Source organism: Plasmodium knowlesi (genome assembly GCF_000006355.2).
Source record: "Plasmodium knowlesi strain H genome assembly, chromosome: 13".
Lineage (NCBI taxonomy): Eukaryota > Apicomplexa > Aconoidasida > Haemosporida > Plasmodiidae > Plasmodium > Plasmodium knowlesi.
In genome coordinates, this window is record NC_011914.2 from 116,086 (window position 1) to 138,921 (window position 22,836).

At 36.9% G+C, this 22,836-nt stretch overlaps 5 protein-coding genes across 5 annotated transcripts; 2 read left to right on the top strand and 3 right to left on the bottom strand.

Annotated features, from left to right (window-relative positions):
• Positions 1-20: 20 nt before the first annotated feature.
• On the bottom strand, positions 21-1,841 carry PKNH_1302300 (peptidyl-prolyl cis-trans isomerase, putative; the record flags this gene model as incomplete). The annotated part of the gene is made up of 8 exons (XM_002260494.1): positions 21-119; positions 256-325; positions 503-606; positions 739-833; positions 1,054-1,159; positions 1,320-1,396; positions 1,516-1,570; positions 1,767-1,841. 8 exons carry the CDS (start codon positions 1,839-1,841, stop codon positions 21-23), a joined length of 681 nt encoding a protein of 226 aa, XP_002260530.1.
• Positions 1,842-2,868: 1,027 nt separating this feature from the next.
• PKNH_1302400 (trimethylguanosine synthase, putative) lies at positions 2,869-5,832 on the bottom strand (the record flags this gene model as incomplete). The annotated part of the gene is made up of 1 exon (XM_002260495.1): positions 2,869-5,832. The coding sequence occupies one exon, from the start codon at positions 5,830-5,832 to the stop codon at positions 2,869-2,871; it is 2,964 nt and encodes a 987-aa protein (XP_002260531.1).
• Positions 5,833-7,459: 1,627 nt separating this feature from the next.
• On the bottom strand, positions 7,460-14,609 carry PKNH_1302500 (conserved protein, unknown function; the record flags this gene model as incomplete). The annotated part of the gene is made up of 6 exons (XM_039114221.1): positions 7,460-7,573; positions 7,911-8,039; positions 8,175-8,273; positions 8,443-8,571; positions 8,727-8,849; positions 9,042-14,609. The coding sequence occupies 6 exons, from the start codon at positions 14,607-14,609 to the stop codon at positions 7,460-7,462; spliced, it is 6,162 nt and encodes a 2,053-aa protein (XP_038969867.1).
• Positions 14,610-17,819: 3,210 nt separating this feature from the next.
• PKNH_1302600 (conserved Plasmodium protein, unknown function) lies at positions 17,820-19,780 on the top strand (the record flags this gene model as incomplete). The annotated part of the gene is made up of 5 exons (XM_002260497.1): positions 17,820-18,848; positions 18,988-19,040; positions 19,173-19,228; positions 19,388-19,458; positions 19,682-19,780. The coding sequence occupies 5 exons, from the start codon at positions 17,820-17,822 to the stop codon at positions 19,778-19,780; spliced, it is 1,308 nt and encodes a 435-aa protein (XP_002260533.1).
• A 965-nt stretch (positions 19,781-20,745) lies between these two features.
• PKNH_1302700 (DNA/RNA-binding protein, putative) lies at positions 20,746-21,417 on the top strand (the record flags this gene model as incomplete). The annotated part of the gene is made up of 3 exons (XM_002260498.1): positions 20,746-20,838; positions 21,011-21,127; positions 21,355-21,417. The coding sequence occupies 3 exons, from the start codon at positions 20,746-20,748 to the stop codon at positions 21,415-21,417; spliced, it is 273 nt and encodes a 90-aa protein (XP_002260534.1).
• Between the last annotated feature and the right edge of the window lie 1,419 nt (positions 21,418-22,836).

Here is a 22,836-nt window from a genome sequence, read left to right on the forward strand (position 1 = left end):
TTTCCCTCACTTTTCTTCGCTCAAACGCGCTTGCTATATTTGTACATGTTCCTTAACTCGCTGAAGTCCACATTTTCCTTAAAATGGATATCCCGCTCTAGCAAGGGCATTTCTATATCCTGTAAAGGGGAGCCAACCGAATGGGGGTGCACATATGCGGGAATAATTTCTCCATAATAAGAAAATGTCGTACGTGTATGCAATACTAAGTATTTTGTTATATTGAATAACGTGTGGACCATTTTCTCTCCTTACCGGTATGACATAATCTTCGTTGGACGTCACCTGCGACTTGGGTTTGATTCGATCGAGTGGTATCACACCGCTATAAATGGGAGAAACGAAAGTTCACGTATTAGGGAGAGTGTAATCGACTAGCTCAATACACTTTTTGGTGTGCTACGAAGGGTGCATACAATGGAATGTATTTGTGTGTTCCCTCCCATACAAATGCACACGCAAAAGAAGGTCATCACCACCAAAATGTGCAGCCAAGACATACCAGTTGTAAATATAGACTTGTGTCTTCGGCTTTCCAATTAGGGTTGACTGTTCCTCAATAAATGAAAGGGTATCAAATCCGTACTCCAGGTGCCCAAAGACCACCTGCAGGGGATGAAAAAATCAATCGGTCAATAAATAAATCGGATTAACAAGATTTCACGAAACTTCACAAAAAAAAAAAAAAAAAAAAAAAAAAAAAAAAAAAAACTTAGGGCTATCCCCCCCCCTACTCACGTGCTTCTTATCCAACCACGGGCAACTTCTAAAGGTTACAAAAAATTGGGAGTTATTTGTATGTTGAATCCTCGTCTGGCACATGGACAACACGCCTGTCAGTAGGGGAAGGTGAGAGAAATTTAAGCAAACATTCAATGGGTACAGATATATAAGCTTGCCCATCTGGGCACAATCAAATGAGGAAGTTTCTACGAATATGTAATATGTAATATGTAAAAAAAAAAAAAAAAAAAAAAAAAAATTAACGAAATGACCCCTAAACCAAGGGTAATTCTTTTTGCGCCACTCTGTTCTTTTTCCCTCCCGTGAGACCTCTTTTCGAATGCCGATAGATGAACTTTTCGCTTCGGAAGTACTGTCCATATATGGACTCCCCGCCATAGCCGTTCCCAAAATTGAAGTCGCCTCCTTGGAACATCTGAAGACAGGAGAGGAGGAGGGTGCAAAATACACATAATGTGTGTGCTTATGGATTGACGTAATGAGATCAACATATACATACAAATCATTGGGGAGAGGTTAACACAAGTACAAAATTAATTGCAACAAGTCTGTCGTAACCATATTAGGTGCCTTACAAAATCTGTGACAATTCTATGAATGGGAGTGTTCTTGTACCACCGCGGTTTCAGGTAGTAGCCCAGCCCTGTCTCACCTTCGAATGAAAAAAAAAAAAAAAAAAAAAAAAAAAAAAAAAATATGCTAAATGGAAGAAGAAAATGATTTACATCAACTTCTTTCTTAAAAAATCCCTTCCCTAGGTCAGGTAATCACCTGTGCAGAGGCATCGAAAATTTTCACAGGTGATTGGTAACTTATCCATGAACAGCTGCAAAGGTGGGGAAAGGAGACCTTCATTAGTTATGTTTCCAATTGAAGAGGTGCGTGGTTTGTGCTCATTCTTTTCTTCCCCCCCATTTTTTCTTCCTTCCTTGTCCCCTTTTATGTTTCTCCTATTGGGGATCCTTTTGTTGGGGATCCCTCCTTCTTGGGCCCCCTCCCCTTTTGGTTAAATCCTGGCTCACCTCAAATATCAGCCTTCCAGCATTCCTCCCCCCTATGGCAACATCCAAATATACGCGGGGGTTCGGTATTTTCATCTTCCTTAAAAGTAGGGGCGTTCATAAGAAATTCCTTTCATCCTACCAACGCAGAGTTCTTTAACCAAGCAATTCTATTAACCTCACCAACACTCACTATTTTATATATAACGCGGATTTCCGTGTGATGCCCCCTATTTTTTTATTTATTATTTTTTTTTTTTTAAACTGTTAAATTTTTCTCTATTTCCGCGAAATTTCTCATCCAATCAAGGGTTCACATGAAGTAGCGGAAAAAAAAAAAAAAAAATGAACAGAGGTGCGCACATATCTACATTATAACTTCCTTATGGGTACTGAAAATGTGCATCCTGCCTGAGGTATATATTCCACCACATTGGCTAATTATTTTCCCCTTTTAACGGGTCAGTGGATAGCACAACGGGGACAACAGTAGAACGATCATTTGTAAATTTATACATAGCACCATTAGATGTGTACACAATAATGTACTCATGTACACACATCTGCTGCTTCCCCATCTTACAACAATTCCGAACAAACTCGATGCTTTACATGGCCGGGGGAAGTCCCATTTATACCACCACCTTGCTTGTGAACTTGTAAAAGGGAACGCTATACAGGCCTAGTTCTGCTTATGGTTCCGAATGTTAATTAACACTTTTTGTGTTAACTCAATGATGAGAAAAAAAAAAAAAAAAAAAAAAAAAAAAAAAAAACTCAAAGGCCATTTACTAAAAAAAAAAAAAAAAACTGAAAGAACATTTACTAAAAAAAAAAAAAATTTTTAACAATTACACGTATGGGAGGCACTAGCTGATTGTTAAGGTAACCAAATAGGAATACATTTGTGAGCAGTTCTAAACGGGGCCAAGCCTGGTTGCGGGGGGAGAGAGTATGCGTATTCTAAGGATGAGCCTACTCACCGACCAGACGAGCATGCAAAACTACAAAAATAGGTGTAGAATACTGGATTTTAGTAGACGCATAAAACACGCAAGTATATTACTATGCAACAAAAAGATACCAAGAGCTTTTCGCACCCCCGGTTGTGTCTCTGTAGGTGCTACAGAATTTTCACGCAAAAATTGTCGTAGAGGAAATTATTCAAATGAGCGATAAAAAAATTTGAATAATTCGGGTGACACTTACACAAAACATACATCTGATTGAAGTAGAAGTAAATCAGCGAATTGAAATAATCCAGGAAAGATGTTATATTCGTATTGTAAAAAAACTGCTTGGTGAAAAAGTTCACCGTGGATAGACACATGTGCCATCGATAGTATTTGACTTGTTCTTCCTCTTCCCCTTCGCTAAGGCTACTGTGCAGTGCATGGAGAAGGTCGTCCGGATCATACCCATTGAACAAAAATCCAAAGTACAGATTCGTAACCTTCTCCGTTAATATCGCCCTTCCATTAATCTCCATACTAACAGACAGGGTAATAATTTTTTTCATTAAATTTTTAAATGAAAAGGAAAAATCCTTTTTATTTTTCTGCTTAATAAAATTATAGTCATTGTTTGCAATATCCAAATATTCTAACAAATTCTCCAGACCCGTATTGACAATATTTTTGTTAAAAAATTCCTCCAACTTGATGTTATTGCTCAAGATATTTTTAAACAAATTAATGTAGAGGATAAATTTAAACATAAGTCGAATAATCATGTAGTGTATGTTTTTTAAGCTTTTCTTATTTATTAATTTTGTTATTGATACTTTTACTTTGTAAAATTTAAAAAAATATTTCATAAAAGTGATATCGTGTAAATAAATGCCAAACAGAATGATCATCACTTTTTTAATTTCACTGAAAATCATATTAAAATAATCTGTTATTATGTATAGCCCGCAACTTTTATTCAACATATCCGAATAAATATACGTTTCATATTTTTTTATGTTATGTCCCATTGTTAACTTTCTCGTTAAAGCATTAAACACTGTATTGTCCACGTTAATAAATACTTTATTTAAAAAGCTAACTTTTTCAAATCCCATAATATTTTTTACATTTTTAAAAAAAAGACCAAAGATATTGCTCATCAGTTCATTTAATTTCTTATCCATAAAATAATTTAGGAAAAAGACATTTCTGTGATTAAATAAAATATTGTACGTTTTTTCATTTTTGCTTTCACAAATTTCTCTCTTTTCAACTTTCCTCGTGATATTCTGAATGACCATTTTTTTTTTATTGCATAAATATCTGTACAGGGAAAAATTCGTTTCGCCTTTATTTCTCACCTTCTCCATGTTACACTTGGATAATTCCTTGTGCAGGTAATATATGTTATTGTAATTAATCGTTTTTTTTTTTTTTAGCACTTTGGCTATTTTACCTAGGTATACAACCATGCACGTGTTGTGCCATTTCCATAACGAGACTGGCTTCTCCTTTCTGGCACGATGTGCACGTCTATCCGTCATGTTGCCGCTCCTGGTCTTTTCGACACTTGCGTTCCTTTCGTCGTTTGCGCCTCCGCTGTTCGTGCATCCGCTGTTCGTGTCTCCTTCACTGTTTCTCTCCCCATCCACATTAATCTCGTAAATCTCCTCTAAATGCCCAGTGGTCCTCTTATTCTTTTTCACCTGGGGTATATTCAAAAATTGGTTGCATTCATCTATGTTGATGCTGAACAATTTTCTCTGCTTCTCAATGTCGAACTCGTTGCTTGGCATGTCTGTCTGCTTGTTAAAAAAATAGTGAAAATTCTGGATACTGTTGTCCTTCTGTTCGTCCACTACACACCTAACTCTGTTGGAATACAACTCGATAAGAAGTTCGTTCGATATGCCTTGTTCTTTTAATTTATTTTTTCCATTGGTCAATTTTTCATAGTAACAGAATAACTCATACAAATCCACCATACGAACATTTCGAGGCAAATAAAAAATTACATTTCTTGTTAATTTCATGGATTCTCTCAAACACGAATATACAGTTAACTTCTCCCCTCGGTAGTCTAACTTGAAATTTTTTTCCTTTTTGTATGATGGTCCTCCCCAAGGGATGCTCAAAAAAACAACATCAATTGTATTTTCTCTAAATAAATTTACTATATTAAAAAAATCACACACAATAAAATCTACGTTGTTATTATAAAATTTACAATTATGTTGGCATTCCTTTACTCGCTTAAGGTCGATGTCTGCGGAAATGGTGAAAAAATGCGACATGCTTAGGCTATTTCCACCCGCACCACAAAAGGGGTCCAGGTAAGTTAGCACTTGGTCTGAATCCCCCTTATTCGTTGGATTGGGTGTCCTCAAGGGAATCTTTCCACCTGGCTCTTCCTGTGTTGCCATGGCTTCTTCCTTTTCGCCTACTTTGTTCATTTCCACCACTTCGGCCTGCTCTGATTCCTTCCCACCATGTAGCAATTCCCCTGACGACCCATCCTCTCCGGTGTCTTCCTTCACCAACACATTTTCATTGTAACATCTCCTTTTCCTTTTACACAATGGCAACGATCCATCCCTTCTACCCCTTTGTTTCCTCTTAAATTCTTCTTTCCTCACTGATACTATGCTATCCCCGATTTTTGTGGAAATGTACTCTGGTGTCATGGAGTAAATCATATCCGTGTCTATGATAAAACACTTGTCCTTACTTATTGTTGCCATTATTTTATTCCTTACTAAATTCCTTTTCTTCGCATAGTAATTTATCGAAAAATAATTAATCATCTCATTTTCGTGCAAATTAAATTTTTCTACATTTTGAAATAAAATGGGTATCCTATATTTATACGTGTGCTTTAGTAGTTCCCAACTTCTCAAAGAATTTAGTTCTCTTGCTAAGTTATCTGTTTTTTTGTAATTTTTTTTGGGCTCTGTTTTCTCATATAAATTAATTTTTCTCACTACCTGCAGGAAGTTGTTTCGTATTTCATCTTTTACCAAATCCTCTTCCTCCAACTCCAATACTGTGTAGTAGCTTGGGTGAACCAGAAAGCACAGGTTCAAGGTTCTATCCCTGTCTCGGGGGTCGTTGAAATTTTTGTACCTTTTTCGAATCATCTTCTTCGCACCTCAGGGGGTTACGTCGTGTTGGTCGATAAGTTGGCGCGTCCACTTGGGTAAACTAATCATCCCAACGTGGTTAATCTAGCAGATTCACGCGCAAGCAACTTTTTCTCTTTTCTTCTTGCTCGACCATTTGCTCACTCTATGTTAAATTCCCTCCTTTTCCTTTTTTCATAACAAGCAAACGGGAAAAACTACAAAAACATGGAAAAGCTTGGTTATAAAAAATAAATTTATTTTACAAAAAAAAAAAAAGAAAAGAGGGGTCCAAACTTGGTATACATTCATCATATATACAGGCATTTCCAAACCCACAACGATGATTTTAGAAAAAAAAAAAAAAAAAGATTATTATTATGTTCCTATTTTTCGTTTGCAATTCTGATAACAAATAAAAAATATTCCTTTTTTACAACTAATTATTTGCTTTTTCCTTCTTTTTTTTTTTTTTTTTCTGGGCGGGCAAAATTTTGATTATTCGTTAAAACGACCTACAAGTTGGACGTCAAAAAAAAAAAAAAAAAAAAAAGAAAGAAAAAAGGAGAGCGCGTGTTCTACATTTTCCCAAAATTCCAACAAAAAAAGGCAAGCAATGGATTTGTACAGAATGGATAAGCAGATTTTCATACAGCGTTTTTACAAAAAAGTACAACACATTATATTACCTTCCGAGTTATACTTATCCTTTTTAATTCATCTTGTGAAGGGTAAAAAAAAAAAAAAAATAATAAATAAAAACATCTATCTGTTAGCACCGTTTGTGTGTTTCTCCGTTCCTGTTCATCCGAAAAATACATTTTTTGCCGTTTTAAAAGAAATTAAAAAGGAGGTTGCGCGTTTGGTCTGTTTTCTTCCCATCACAATGTGCACAACTTGAAAAAATTGTAAAAAGTTACACCACGCAAATGAATGTGCGTTCCCTTTTTCCAACACCGCGGTATAGTTTGCGAAATGAATGAATTGTAAAAAAGGAGACATGCTTAGGTATTTCAATGGGTGCACACACAAATAAATATATATGCTCATTTGTATATTTCTTTTCGTCTAGTTTTTTGCACTTATTATCCCACTTGAACGACCCCAACACCGTACCCCTCCCTGCTTTTCACCGCCCACGCGTGCATACACCACAACAAAAATTTAGAACGTTACTGCTTTTTGCATTTCCTCTCCTTCACAGCGCAAACACATTTAAGGGTGCGAAGTTCATGTGTACATATATTCAAACATGTATGTAAGCATATATATGTCATATGTACACCCCACAAACCCACATCGTTGCAGATAAAGATACACATTTTTGCACGATTAGTTTTGCCATGCAAAAGCAAACGTGTGTTTGATGGTGAAGCAAAGTGAGACTTTCCACCCGCCATGAAATGCATTTCACATTTTAAAAAAAGATATTTGCACGAAAGGGTGTACAGGGGTACGCAAAATTGGGCAACGCGTCAACACGTCAACACGTCAACGTGTCCACGCGACAAAAAAAAAAATAAAATAAAATAATTATATATATAATTATGTAAACAGATGAACAGTTGAACGACTAATTCAATCCCGCTGGTTCGAAAATCCCACAAACCGGGTAGGCAATCCCCCAGGCATAGTCCAAAGGTTCTCATTTCGCCTTTTTCCCTTTCCCCTTTTGCACAAAATTGTTCTTCGTAGCAGGTTTTAATTCCTTCAAATCTGGAGTCGAATTTGTGATAATGCAATTACCAAGTTCATCTACCTACAGGTAAAAAAAGAAAAAAAAAAAAAATGAGAGGTGCCCATGTGCATGTCCATTTACATCCCTCTCACATAGATACATACGCTTACAGCAAGGTTTGTTTGCTCAACATAAGGAACCCATTTATTACACATCCAAATGTACCATGTCGTTCATTTGGAAGATATTACGAATAAAAGTGTGTGCCTACAGAAGGGGGGCAACTGCTCATAGGAAAAAGATAACTACGCAACATTTATTAGTTTCCCCCCCTCTGTTAATACAACACATGAAATAAGGTCTCCTCTCATCTTAGTAATGTGAAAAGCTGGGTGGATAAAATTTAAGGTTGCCATACCGATATATTTTTGATGAGCTCCTTTTCCTTTTCTTCCGTTGACATTTTCAGGAAGTAAGAAATGCACGATTCGGCAACCTTCCCCTTTTTGGCATTTCCAGGGACCAATTTCACCTTATACTTTTGATTCTACAAATGGTATGAGGGGAAAAAAAAAAAATAAAAATAAAAAAAAAATAAAATAAATAAATGAAAACCATGTGGTTACGCCCCATAGCTTGGCAGAAACATTCACTTCCACTCAAATGGCTGATGGATTGTTACCTGTATGGCTGAATAAGGAGCACACATGGGAATTGCAAATACCAAGTTATCTCCTTCCTTGGGGGTGCATACCAATTTCTTCAATTCGCTCATTTTGTCCTACGAAGGAGGAGAGAAAAAATAGGTTTTCGCTTGACGTCTTATTCGTTACGCCAAAGTTCCGTTCATCGGGGTTTTCCCCTATTTCCCCCTCAAAGGGATTCATTAAATGGATAAAAAAAATACACATATATATATGTACGAAAGTATTTTTTTTTTTTTTTTGTACCTTCATTTCTTCCTCATTTATTTCCTCAAAATTGACTGTAACTTCCTTGGGGCTCTTATATTTATTTTCCTGTTCCGTTGCCTTACTCTCCACTTTATCTACTTTTTCCTTCTCCATCTCATGCTTCATCTGCAAAAGGATATTTCAAGAAATTTGAATGAATCGTTGCGGGAAAAAATTAGTGATGAACGAAACGAAGTCGTAACATCATAATGCAAAAGAAGAATACACACTTTACACATAAGCAGCTACATGTATATGTTCCTCCCCCTTTTTTTCATTACCTTTCTCGCCCCAATTATTTTCATGTGCAATTGTCTTTCCTCCTCGTCGTCATCTTGTTCCCGATATTTTTTCTTCATTCGCTTCTTTTTCGTTCTTGCTCCTCTCAACAGGTGTACACTACTCTGAAAAAAGAAAAATTATATATATTTCTTTAACTGTCTTTTTTCCATAACATTTCTATCATATAAAAACTATTCACTCGCCAAATTCGCCTAATATATTAATTCTCCCTTTTTTTTTTTTTTTTTTTTTTTTTTTTTCGTCGAACGGATTGGCATATTCCCCTTTTCCTACATTTGACAATTTTTTATTACCTTATCCTTTTTTTGGTCCTTCACAGTTCCATGGTTAATAGAAACATTTTGTTTTTTTATGTCATTTTTCTTGGCCTTATTTTCACTCTGCATATTTGAATTATTTTTACATTTTTTATCCCCCTTTTGATTATCCCCATTCCTTTCATTTGTGGATTCGCCCTCATGACTTCCCTTTTCATTATTTGCTTTTTCCTTACTCTCCTTTGCACTGGATTGTACGTTTCCATCATGACCATCATCACTGTCGCTATCCCATTCATCCCTATCCGTTTGGTCATCATTCACCGATTCGTTGCCCTCATTAGATTCGTTGCTCCCATCAGATTCGTTGCTCCCATCAGATTCGTTGCTCCCATCGGATTCGTTGCTTTCCTCATAACATCCTTCTCCATCCATATCGTTATCATCATTGTTTTCATCATCATTGTTGTCATCGCTGTTGTCATCATCATTGTTATCGTCCTCATTGCTGTCATTGTCATTGTCATTGTCGTCGTTGTCCTCGTCCTCTTCCACATCCTCCAGCAACTTGCTCAAATCCATTTTGACAAAACCAGTGGCTTTGCGAGGTCTGACCGGTCTGGAAAAGCTTAACGACTCTACTTCCTTCACAGAAACAGATTTTCTATCCTGCGGAGTAAAGGTTACTTTTTTTCCCTTTTTATCATTACTTGGGGTCATGTCAGTGGCCCCCACCAATTGTGCTTCTATTTTCTCTGTGTCTTCCTTCCCTTCGTCCAACTTCTCTTCATTTTCTATCTCCTCCAACAACTTCGCAACATCCATTTTGACGAATCCTGTTGGTTTTCGGGATCTAACCGGCCTGGGCGCTTTATTCATTAATTCATTCTTCTCCCCTTGCACATACTCATCTTCATATTTAAGCGACACTTTTTTTTTCGTCAAATCGGTACCAAGTGTACCCTCGGCAAACGTCACTTTTGGTGTATCCTCCTTATGTTCCTCCTCTCCATTGAGATCATTCAGATGGTTTGCATGGCTCCCTCCATCCGTATCGTCAGAAACACCCACTGAATCAGCTGCAACAGATTCACACGCCTCGTCCACCTTCTCTTCATTTTCTATCTCCTCCAACAACTTTGTAACATCCATTTTGACGAAACCTGTGGGTTTTCGGGATCTAACCGGCCTGGGCACTTTCATTGACTCCTGCCTTTCCACGTAGATGTGTTCATCCTCAGAACTAAAAGACACGCTTTTTTTCCTTGTGCTAAATCTATGAGGGCTCTCGCTGAACATTACATTTTTCTGTTCCCATTTGCACCCTTCCATTCCGTCCTCCTTAAATGCCACATTTGAATAATTCACATGGGGCATCGCCTTCGCTTCACCTGCCTCCCCCGCATCCTCGAAACTCTGCTCATTCTCTATCTCCTCCAACAACTTTGTAACATCCATTTTGACGAATCCTGTTGGTTTTCGGGATCTAACCGGCCTGGGTGCATTCAACGAAGATTGTTTTTCATCATCAACGGACTCACCCCCCGACGTAAAGGTAACGACTTTTTTCTCACTCCTTCTTTCCCCCGCTTTGAAAAACGCAACTTTCGTGGAGATGCCTGTCTCCTCACTTAACTCGACCCCTCCATCCTGCTGCTCCTGCTCCTTCTCCTCCTCTTCCTCTTCCTCTATCTCCTGCAGCAGCTTACTCACGTCCATCTTTACAAACCCCGTACCCTTGCGCGATCTCGCAGGCCTTACCATTTTGGAACCTTCACCATCGTCCCTCACAAAGGAAACCTTTTTTGCCTTCCCCTCGCCTTCATCATAACACTCTCTCTTCTCATCATGGATTCCTCCCGATGGTGGGGCGAGTATTCTCACATTTACCTTCTTATCCGCGTCGGAATCGTTTGAATCCTCATCCTTGAAGGTCACTGGGGGTGCCCCGTACACCATGCAATCAACAAAAATAAATGGGGCCCTTTTTTCCCTTTTGCATAAATAATCCTTTACACAGATATTGGAAACTTGTTCGGACAACCCTCCATTCATAAATCTAGAAGAAAAAATTTTCTTCAATTCCATCCCATCATTGACCATCCTCGTACAATCTCCCAATCCCTCGAACGAATCGTCATATCTACCAGTGCACATCATATATTTTATGCCTTTCAAATATAAATCGAGACATGAGTATCTGCCCTTCTCTGCAAAAACTTTATGTGAAACAAAAAAAGTTATGGCATCTTTTAACCTTCTGAAAAATGGGCGCAAAATGTGGAAAGCTTCTTTCAAAGTAAGATCCCTCAATGTCGTGTGCTTTTTCAAAACGTGGTAATAATTATCTACAAAGGAATACATATAGACGTTGCAAATTAGGAATAACAACTTTTTGTATGTCTTCCTCAAACCGGTGCATATGGCGCATTCTGATAAATGCCCATTTCTGCTACGTATGAGAGATTTAAAAAATGCTCTGTAATTATCTTCATCCGACCACAAATTGGATCCTATCCAATTTAACAACCCTTTCACAATATCATAATCATCATAATTGTACGTTATTCCTAATTTTTCCAAAAGGGGAAGAAACTTATGGAACTTTTTCTCAAAATTATGATTCAGCAAATTTGTTCTATTTCTAACTGAAAAAAAGAAACCAACAAAACGTTTGTATAAATATCTCCTCTTTCTTTCACCCTCTTTTAAAGATCCCCTACTTGGTATATTTGGCGCAACACAATTGCTCACACACTTTGCATTCTTTATACCTCCTCGGCCATCCTGCCATTCGAAGCGCGTGTTCGATACTGAAAAGGAAGTACAGACAATGGACGTACTATCATTGTTATGCAGGTCTCTACCCTTCGTAAGAACTGTCTCAGGGATGTAACTTCCTTCCATTGGACCAGTGTAAGGATTACCACTTTGGGTGTACCCCCCTCCGGTGGAGTTATCCATAAGGGCATCCTCCACAACTTCCTGATCGCCGTCGCTGTTCTTCTTCTCATCATCATTTTCAAAGCTCTTCTGCGTATCGTCCAAATTGTTTTCTTCGTCATTTTCCACCGCAGCATTGTCCACCTGAAAAATTATGCACAGTCCCATTTCCAGCTTCACATGCGGCAAGTAATTCTTCTTTCCCCTTATTACAAACGACCCAGTTTTTAAGTATTCTCCTGTCGGTGCTGATTTACTAACTTGATGGTAGTGCACCCACCAAGCAGAAGTAATAATTTTATTATTCCAAGCAGAACTTCTACAAATTGCTAGCTGGCCAGCTTCTGACAGGGTCTTCTCCGGAATAGGAATATCCTTATATGGATTTTTTATAATACATGTCGAAGCACCATGAATATCTGCATGCACATAAACATCATTCTTCTGGAAATACCTCCTAAACAATATTTCATTTTGTAGAGCATCCCTACCGGCAATAACTAAATAATTTTCTGACGAGATAAACCAGTGGAACTTCTCAAACCAATACACTTTTCTTAACTTTTGAATTTGACCAACTGTCTTATTATGTTTACCCTTTTGTTTATTTTCTTTTTCTTTTTTTTTTTTCTCCACTTTTTTTACAGCAAAATTCGTAGATATTTTCGTTTTCCTAATCTTTTCTTCTGCCTTCTTTCGCATCTTCTGATAATCTTCTACATTTCCATACACAGAGTTGTTTAAATTTATGGTAACAGCCAATTTGCTCTCTCTTCCAGTCGCCCTCTTGGGTGACTCTTCGTCTGCTTCCCTAGAGGAGTCGTCACTTCCTTCTTCGTTTTCCTCCCCGTCATCTAATAGCAACTCCATTTCGCAGTTGTTAAAATTGACTGAGCTAATCCGCAGCGCAATGGGATGATTTTGCTTCTTAAAAAGTTTAATGTGTTCCCAAATTTTTTCCCAATTAGCATTTGTCGCTACGGCGGCACGCATTAACTGTATGGCTTGCTCAACCAATTCGTCGTTCATTTGAATGAGAGATATTTTTTTCCTCAAAGAACTAACCTCCTTCTCTAACTGTTCTATTCTCCTCTCATGGTCTAATTTAATTTTATCCATCTTCGTCAAAGATTTTTTTATCTTAATCACTTCCTGCTGCTTATCATATTTCGACAATTCCATTCTACTGAAATAGCTGTCTACGCATTTGTTAAAGTCATCAAAATGAATTATCTCCAGTTTGTTTTCCTCCACTTTATTTTTATGATTGTTCAAAATGATTGGAGAAAACTCTGTAAATGTGATTTCTTCACCACTTTTCTCTTCCTCCTTCACTACTCCTTTACCATCATTCAGCTTACCTTCCATTTTCCCTTCGCTATACCCACCATCGGTTTTATTTTTCTCCGCCCTTGTTCCCTTTTCGAACTTTTCACCACCCTTTAAGGCAAAACCGTAGCCCCTCACGCAACTCCCCTCGATGCTAAAACTGTTCAGAACGCTTAGGGCCTCATTTATCGCTTTGAGCAAAATACAGCTTAAGTCACTCAAATTGTATTTCTCCAACGAATCGGAAGGATTAACATCACATGCAATTAATGAATGGACAATTAAATCACTATGGGCAAATATAATAAGCTTGCTAGCTAAATCAGTCAATGTTTTTAGCTTCTTCATCTTTTTACCTTTCTCATTATCGCTACAAATTGGGGTACTGATTTTTTTATTCAATTTCTTATTCAAACTTCCCGATGCTTTATCCTCCACATGTTTCGTGCTTTTCAATTTACCATTACTTTTCCCCTTGTTTTTTCCTTTACCCTCACTGATTCGGTTTCCTTCTTCCTTAATGTCATTCTTTACATTTCCCTTTCCTGTCCTACCACCATTATTATTATTATTATTATCACTTCCCTGTTTGTTCACTGTGGCATTTTCCTTTCCACCGTTATCGCGCTCACCAGAAATCGCTTTATTCTGTTCCGATGCAATGGTCTTGTCTTCCATGCGGCCATTTTGAAACTCCTGCGACATGACACCACTACCCTCCTCACCAACTACTGCATCCTTAGATATGGAACCAGCATCCTCAAAATTGACATTGTTATAAAGAACCATTATTTCGTTGATAGTCTTCTTTACATTTTCCATGTCGACTACGTGCAAATTTTTGTGCAGCAAGATGGATGTATGTTCCTCTACATTGTACACATCATTGACGTTATATTTCTTTCCTATAGCATCATTGCTTTTCAAAATGGACAATATTTTATGGTTATTATCTGTGAGGATAATATTTCCAGCAATGTATAACTCCACAATAAGATGGCATGCTTTATCATCGAAGCCAAATTGAATATCAACCACTCTGTCTCCACCCAATTGGCTTATGTTCGTAATTTTTCTAGACCGCAGGTGTTTCCTTAACTTCATAGTAAATGCCGATGGCATCACATCCTTTTCCCTTTTCCATTCTGTTATATGGATTCTCTTTTCAGCTTCCACCAGGAAAAAATACTTCTGCTCCTTTTTCGAGCATTTTAAAACATAAATTTTGTTCGAGATGTTATAAATGTTCGTTACTACACATCCGACAATGATATTTTTGCACAGGGTGATTATCGCGCGTATATCCAAGGCAGTCAGTCTTTGTTTTGCCATCCTCCCTCCACGATCTGTTCTAGTTTGACTTCACGCTTTTCAATGCTTTACGCTTGAGCCTTACAACGCTTCAATGCTCCAGGGAGTAAACACTTCAAAGCATCAGTGCATACGTACAGCTATTTACCAATGGGGTTGTCGAAATTACTCAAAAGGCACAGTTGAAATTTGTAATACCCATGGGGCTGAAAGAAATCATTGCCGCGATGTGGGTGTTATATACAACTAATTTTTGCACTTCGCAATTGTGCTCCTTTGCTTTTTCCTGTAGAAAAAAACAAACGAATTGGTGAAATATCTTACTGGGGGCACATCAAACGGATTATCTTTTTTTTTTTTTTTTTTTTTTTTTTTTTTGAGCTGGTTATACCGCTCTGCTAAGGCATTTTTTTTTTTTTTTCTTTTCCGCCCGTGTCAATTTATTTCACCTAAAATTGCTCTAATCACTGAGTGTACTTTTCCAGTACACTCAATTATGAAGGCAGTTTTTTTTTTTTTTTTTTTTTTTTTTTGCCTATGTTTATTCTTTCTTTTCAGCCCGATGATCTACGACTATCACCTTTGTGCCTTTTTCTTAATTTCCCTTTCCAATTTTTTACACTCGCAAAAATTAAAAATCGGTGAACTGTATGCAAGAACATGCGTGAATATGTACATATATATATGTGTGTTCACACGGAACACTCAAATGTGCGAATGTACATGTGGGGGATTTTTCAATACCCTTAAATATTTGTATGCAAACTTCCCCATACAGACATACTATCAAAAGGTGACAAAATGAAACAAAGTAAATCATAGCATTTGCCAAAAAAACAGAAAATAATAATTTACTTCCACCCCAGCAATGTTATAATGAAGATGCCTTGCTTCTAATTAACAAAATAAAAGTGTGTACAATGTGCACAAGAAAAAAAAAAAAAAAAGGCTATTCCTTGAAAATTAACGCATATTTTAAGCACCATGGCGATGAGCATTTGTCATAATACACCTCATCATTGCAGCGCAGTAGTTTTACGCACTGTTACGAAATTTTGACACACACCTGCCACATATTTAGGCGCATATCTAATGACCAATGCTTCAAAATACTGCTCCATATAACCATGATGAAAAAAAAAAAAAAAGCAATCATAACAAAAAGGATGATGCATGTTGCGTCTAAAAAGGTAACTAAGTAGGTCTGTTTCGGCGATACAACAAAACATGGCGGCACTGTCTATTTGCCGCAATATTTTTCTCTGTAAATGTGTGTATCACTTTATTCGCTCATTTTTATTTATCCAATAATCTGCGTTGATGGTTTTCTCTTACCTCTGTAATCATGCGAAGAAAATTGTAAAAAGGGTATAGAGCGCAAAAGGGGAAAAAAGTTCAGTCCAGATCGTCATATACACTTGGGATACTCATGCGCTCCCACACCACATCGTGATGTTTGAAAGAGGCCTTATGTATGCCACGCGAAGGTGTGTCCTTCCAACTACGACTTTTGCTAGCGCTGGTATTATACGCTTCTTTAAGTTGCAACTGCAATTTAATCAGGGCATATATTGCGCATATAGTGTGAGTACAGTTGCACACAGAACGGGATGAATGAGTATCAATTTTGTATATAATTTCTTTTTTCTTTTGCATAAAATTACAATCAATTTTTTTTCCTTGTACGCATTTGCTTCAAAATCGTTCAAATGATAGCATTTATGTGCGAAATATTGAACTTGGTATTTTCTATGCTTTGCAACAGGATACCTCTGTTTTCCTCCTTTTTTTTTAAACTAATGAACATAATAAAATTCCCCCTTTGCTTCAAAACGGGATTTTTCGTTTCCCCTAAGCGAATTTTTTGCTGTCCACAAAATACATGAACGGTTCATAACTTTTTTAATATTTAACTTTTTTTTTTTTTTTTTTTTTTTTTTTTTTTTTGAATGCAAAAAAAGCTACCTGATGTGGACACAAAATTGGTTGGTCTTTTTCAGGCGGATAAAATTGTGGTTACGTTTTGATGATTCAAAAAGGCCATTTTTGCGTACTGTGGGGGGCAAAATGCAGCTAAGAATTGTGTCAAGTTGGATTATTTTGAGGAGATAAATAACTTTAAGTAAATAGTCGTATGCATATCGATGAAATAACGAAAATGCGACTGTTTGTGGAAAGACTATAAACTGATTTCGAAACAAAATTTCTCTGTCGCGTTAATCACATAATTGGGGTGAAAAAAACTCTTCATATTTACCAAACTTGCACTAGTGAAAGGAAGAACATAAAGTTGTACGCAAGTCCGTTCCTTCAAACAAAAGTGCAAATATATATATGTGTACGCACATATTTTCTATAATTATGTGGACCCCCCCCTCTTGGGGATTAATCTTCAAGAAGCATAAAATGGAGATAAATATAAGGTCAACACGTTCCCTCCGTGGTAAACCTCATCTGACAGTCTTATTTAAGCAGAAATGCTGCAAAGCAATATAACACCATGGGGGTAAAATTCCCTATTTATTTATCTCCCCATTTTTTTTTGCCTTTCTTTCTGTGATGGATCAAACACTCCTTTAGCCATAGGGAGGTCGGTCATTGCGGAAAGTCAGGTCATTTGGAAAAATACAATGTCTCATGTAGGCATGTATAATTTACGCGATCAAAGGAGTAAAGGGCTAAGGGGACTCACATTTGACCTCAATATAAAACAACATAATATGTACCATTCCTGACGGTCATCCCCCCTCCCCGCGAAATGAAACCAAACTTTTTTCATTATCTTCACCGTCAGGAGAAAAATATGCGCTTCTAGCTATATAAATGTAAAATACAAATTAGCAAAATTCGAATTAATATTTTAAGAGCGTTGCACTAGGTGGCGTTCACTTTTTTAAAGATCGTACGACATTCGGTAGCACCCGCGTCGGAATTGTTCCTGCACTTAGCATGTTACTTAACAGGGGAACCACAGAAAATAAAAAAAAAAAAAAATAAAATAAATAAAATAATAATAGATAAAAAAAATAAATAAAATAAAATAATTGCTTAAATCACAGTTAAGCTAGTTAAAAAAAAAATTGGAAAATCCTTCATCTTCGGATATGACTCCTGAAAAGAAATAAAACACGCCCCTGCAATGTTCGCAAAGTCGTATGTAAACTTTTTCCCATTTAAGAAGAAATATCGAAATATGCCCCTAATCATAGTGAACAAAAAAAAGCAAAAAGCATGGAATTAAAAGAAAGCAGCTCTTCAAAAAAGAAAAAAAAAATAGGAAGCTTAAAGAAGGTTAAGAAGAACAATGGAGTGAAGCTAAAAAAGGCATCACTACTGAAGAGGAAGAAAAAGAAGAACAACGACAGCCACAATGACAACAAAAAGGACAAGGACAAATTAGATGAGCTGTACAAACTGGAAATTAAAAACTACAAAAAAAAAGGAAAAAAAAGAAAAAAACACTATGGTGGAAGCGAAGAGGAAGTAGACTCCTCAGATGATAATTCTGACCTTCTGAATAACGACTACAGTGATATAGAAGAAATAGCTTATCAAGTTAAGGAGCAAGTTAGCTTATATAAATTTTTGCTAAGAATGAGAATATTAACGCAGAAGGTTTTATGTCTGTCCAATAAAATGCCCCTTTTGCCATTCGTTGCATATAATGAAAAATTAGCAGATAAAGAAAAAAAAAATGAAAACGAAAAACAAGTTTTCGAAAGCGCAGAAAATTGCACCAACATTAACGATTCCCTAAGTGATGTACAGCTTAATGAAGAAAAATTAAAAAATGACATTGGTGAACTGCTAACCTTGTTACATAATTTGCTAAAAAACAAATTCATCAAGGTAGATATTCCGGTAAATAAAGATGCATACAACCAAGTAAATATAATTTGTGATGAAGAAGATAAACCCTTTTTCGAAAATAGGACAAAGCTGTATGAACAAGACACCATCGAAAGTGAAAAGAAACTTTTTTCACTAATTGATACATGGTTTAAATATTCAAAAAAAATGTGCCTAAACTTCTTTGATATTATGCATAAAATAACCAAAATAAGTTCAGTCAAAAGTTTAAAAACGTATGAGCAGCCTATATCTTCCCAAATCAGCCAAGTGATGTTTGATCTGCCTGCCCTGATTCAGAACTCTTGTCCACAGGCAATAAATTATCACGTTGTGGGGCAAGAGCTCTACAAGTGCCTCTACCCTGACGGGTCAAATTTTAACTTAAACCAGTACATTTACGACGACGAGGTGAGGGCGATGTGCAGATACTGTACGTCTTGTCCATGCTCCTTTATTTGCAATTATGTTTTCTACGGAGAAGCTACATTGTACAGTCCCCGTTCGCCCAACTATGTGCAACATTCGCATGCTTCACTCCTCCCTTTAGGTTTACTATAAAAAGTTCCTCCTTAACGCCATCCAAAATTTGAAGGATAATCAGTAATCATGAACGAATGTGTTGTGCGCTTACCCACGTTATGTTATTTTTAACATATCAACGTAGAAGTGTAAACGTATACATACACATGCTTACTTATATACCCCTCCCACACACACACCTTTTCCATGCAGGGAAGATAGTGAATTGCTCAAATCGCAACGGCAAATTTACAAAATAAAAAAAAAATGTAACAAGAAAAAAGAGGAAATTCAATTGTTGTTTTGTGTGCATTTGCGTAATATATTTTTTTTTTTTTTTACCCCCATTCTATATATTCAGTGTAATGCATAATATTACACAATTTGATATGTGTATTTTTTTCCGCCCCCCCCCCCCCCCCCTTCAGATGAAAGCAAGCATGTGAACAAGGGCAAAATCATCTCTTTTGACCCCATTCCCAAATTAGTGAATTTCATGGTTAGAAAATAAATACGGGGATAAACGGGGCATATATCGTTGCTGTGGCCAGCGTCACGTGATTAAAGCGATTGCCTCTCATCTTGACTGCACATCCCTGTATTGATAATGTGTGCAGGGGAATCTGCGCACTTTTCTCTGCAATATCATTTTTTTTTTTTTTTTTTTTATGTTTCATATTTTTTTATATGCCCCTTTTCCCTTTTTTTTTTTTAAATTACAGCTCCCGGAACCGCGCGATAGCAGAATCGAAAGCACCTACGATTATATGGACAACCCGGAACTTGTGGAAGTCCTTTTATCATCCCTGTTTCAAAGTTAAATTTTTTGTTTGTTTATTTTATTTTTTTATTTTTTTATTATTTTAATTTGTTTCCACTTTTTAAAACGCGCTCGTGTGAGTGCTCATTTGTTTTGGTAGATCCTTTTTATGTTCTCAAATTTTTCATCAAAAACGGTTATCCTTCTTTTTTACATTAAAAAAGAAAAATATCTGAGGCTTGCCTTTATTAACCCTCAATTAGTACAGCAGAAAAATAAAAAATAAAATATGGCGCTTTGGCGCATTGGACTGTGAGATACGTAGAAATAAAAATTGGCAAAAAAATTGCAAATCGAGGCTTGCCAGTTGTTCATTTGGCTATTCGAACTATTTTTTCTAAACAATTTGGTGGAAATCATTTTTTTATTTTTCACTTGTTCAATTCCCTGCGTTACGTGTACAAGATATAAAGCATATATACGCACGCATGCAGCATGGGAAGAATATACCCCAAACCAGTGAAGAAATAATACCAGGGTACACCGCACTACAAAATATTAATAATACAGCAGTTATATAATTATATTTTACGCACAGTACGGCATTGCGCCATCGCGGATGTGCTTCATATATCCTCGACGTGGTTTACTTTCTGGGGGAACATAACTCTTAGCGAAGGGGAAAAGAGTCCTTGGCTATTTGGAAAACGCCATTTCTTTTTTATCATTTTCCTTATGAGCCATATGAAAGATTTTTTTTTTTTTTTTTTTTTTTCTCGCGTCAGCGCAAGTGTTAAATCCTTCAAAATAATAGAAGGCTTTCCCAGAATTGTACCTTAGCAAGCGGGAGAGAGAAAAAAAAAAAAAAAAAAAAAAAGAGAAAGAGAAAAACGCGTACGTACAGTTTATACGTATATATATAAATATATGTACGTACTTATATGGTACATATTCCTCGCCAGGCGTAGCCAACACTCCTTTGGAAACCAATCCGACGGGGAGAGGTCATCAAAGAGAAAGGAATAAATGAAGGAGCCAAACTGCTACGAAATACTTGTCAAAACTGAGTCAGAGAACGTACAAAAACATGTTGCCGGGTGCCTTGAGAAGATGAAAACAGTAAATACCTTTTTTATAGAAAAAAAATATTTCCTTAGTTTTTCCTACATTTCACCAACACAGCGTTCTATTTGTTAAGCACTTCGGCGGAGATGTATGTTAGACCGCTATCCCCCGGTGTGAATATCCCTCCCCCCCATTATCACCTACCATTCATATTCTTTTCCCAAAGGGAAATGTCAAAATCGTAGGTAAGCAGCATGGAATTACGAAGGCGTTCACTCTGTTGGAGCTCTTGAAAAAGCAGACCAAGGATATGAACCACAGCATACGCTTCAAAAACTTGAAGGTAATGACCCCAATGTTACGGTGGAACCGTTTAAGACAGCCCAAGTGCATATATGGCTGCTACCTGTATACGTGTGTAATTACCTAATGGTATAATTACCTAATGGTATAATTACGTAATGGTATAATTACGTAAAGGTATAATTACGTACCTGTGTACTTAGGAGTGTACCTACGTACGTTGTATACACATTTAAATAGACGTCTGCGTCTGCGCCCCCCTTATAGGCCATCGGACCTGATAGAAGAAAGGCCCTCGAAATTAACATATTCCTTTCTCTGCGAAATTAGGAACATCGTTTGTCCACCCCCCTCCTCCGCTTGTTTCTGTTCAGTTCTTTACCTTGTTTTGTGCCACTATGTTTTACGTTCATCCCTTTCGGTCTGACCCTCCGTTGCTGTCTTTTCCCGCCCTCATCTGAATCTCTTTTTTTCGTGAATCATTTGTTTTTTCCCAAAGTCGGTAATTTGTACGGCGAGATGGAATGACCCTAGAGTTATAATTTTCCACGACGTTCATGAAATTTTTGTAGACCGTTCAGTCCTATTTTTCGTGACTGGGAGTATCAATCGTACTGTATATTATATTTTTTTTTTTTTTTCTGTGTTCCTTGTCCCTTTTCGTTATTATGCTTATGTGTTACGCGTTACGCGTTACGCGTTACGTATTCTTCTGTTGCGTTTTTCTGTTTTATAAATCATTGCTCCACTGTAATACGCCTAACAATTTTGTAGTAGGTTCAAACCGCCTTTTGCCACTTTGCGCGAATTTAGCATGAATGGTTAAAGGAATCGTAAAAATAGCTTTTTCCTTCCTTTATAGAAAAGGCAAACATTTGAACCATCGTGCCCATTGTGCACATATCCGCACCAGGACACTTGTCCCCTTCGCATTTTTCCGTAACGTTTCTACGACTGAGCAACGACGTCACTCCTTATGCATAAAGTAGGATCGAGGAAACCCCCCTACCCCCAGTGCACACATTACATATGGTCAAATACAATTTTGCAAAACCTTTTCATGCGTACAAAAAGAAGTTGCACCCCTGAAGCAATTTCTCCACGTGGATAGTTTTTCACCTTTGTCGCAGACTACATCCAACAAGTAAATTAAAAAATTCCAACCGATTTGATTGCCCTTCACGTTATTGCTTAATTAACGTTACCCCGTGGCTATCACACATCGGTGCGTTATCTTTATATGCTAGACCACGCCAGTCTGTTATACAATCACGTTCCCTTTTGTGGTAGGCACATATTATAAAGCGTACCTATACCACATAATATCCCATCGTAGATATAAAAGAAACAACAGTTCGCCTTTTTGCTAACAGAGCTACTACAACCTCATCCTTAAAGCTGTCAACGAAAAGAATTCAAAAAGGAGTGTAAACTTACACCACGCGAAAATTAACAGGTAGAAAAACGATTCAGCCCCAGAGGATTTTTTCTTTTTTTTTTTTTTTTTTTTTTTTTGAACGCAATGTTTAATTTAATAAGTTTGATGTGTGCACTAAACGATGTACATATGTATTATCATTATATAATGTTTTTAAAAGAAAAAAAAAAAAAAAAAAAGAAAAAGAAAGTGCGACGTGATACACATGGAATGGGGATATCTATATATAAGTAAACATAAAAATATGCATGTTTACTTTTATTCATCTTATTTACTACTTTATTTATTCATTCATGTACTTGTACACCATA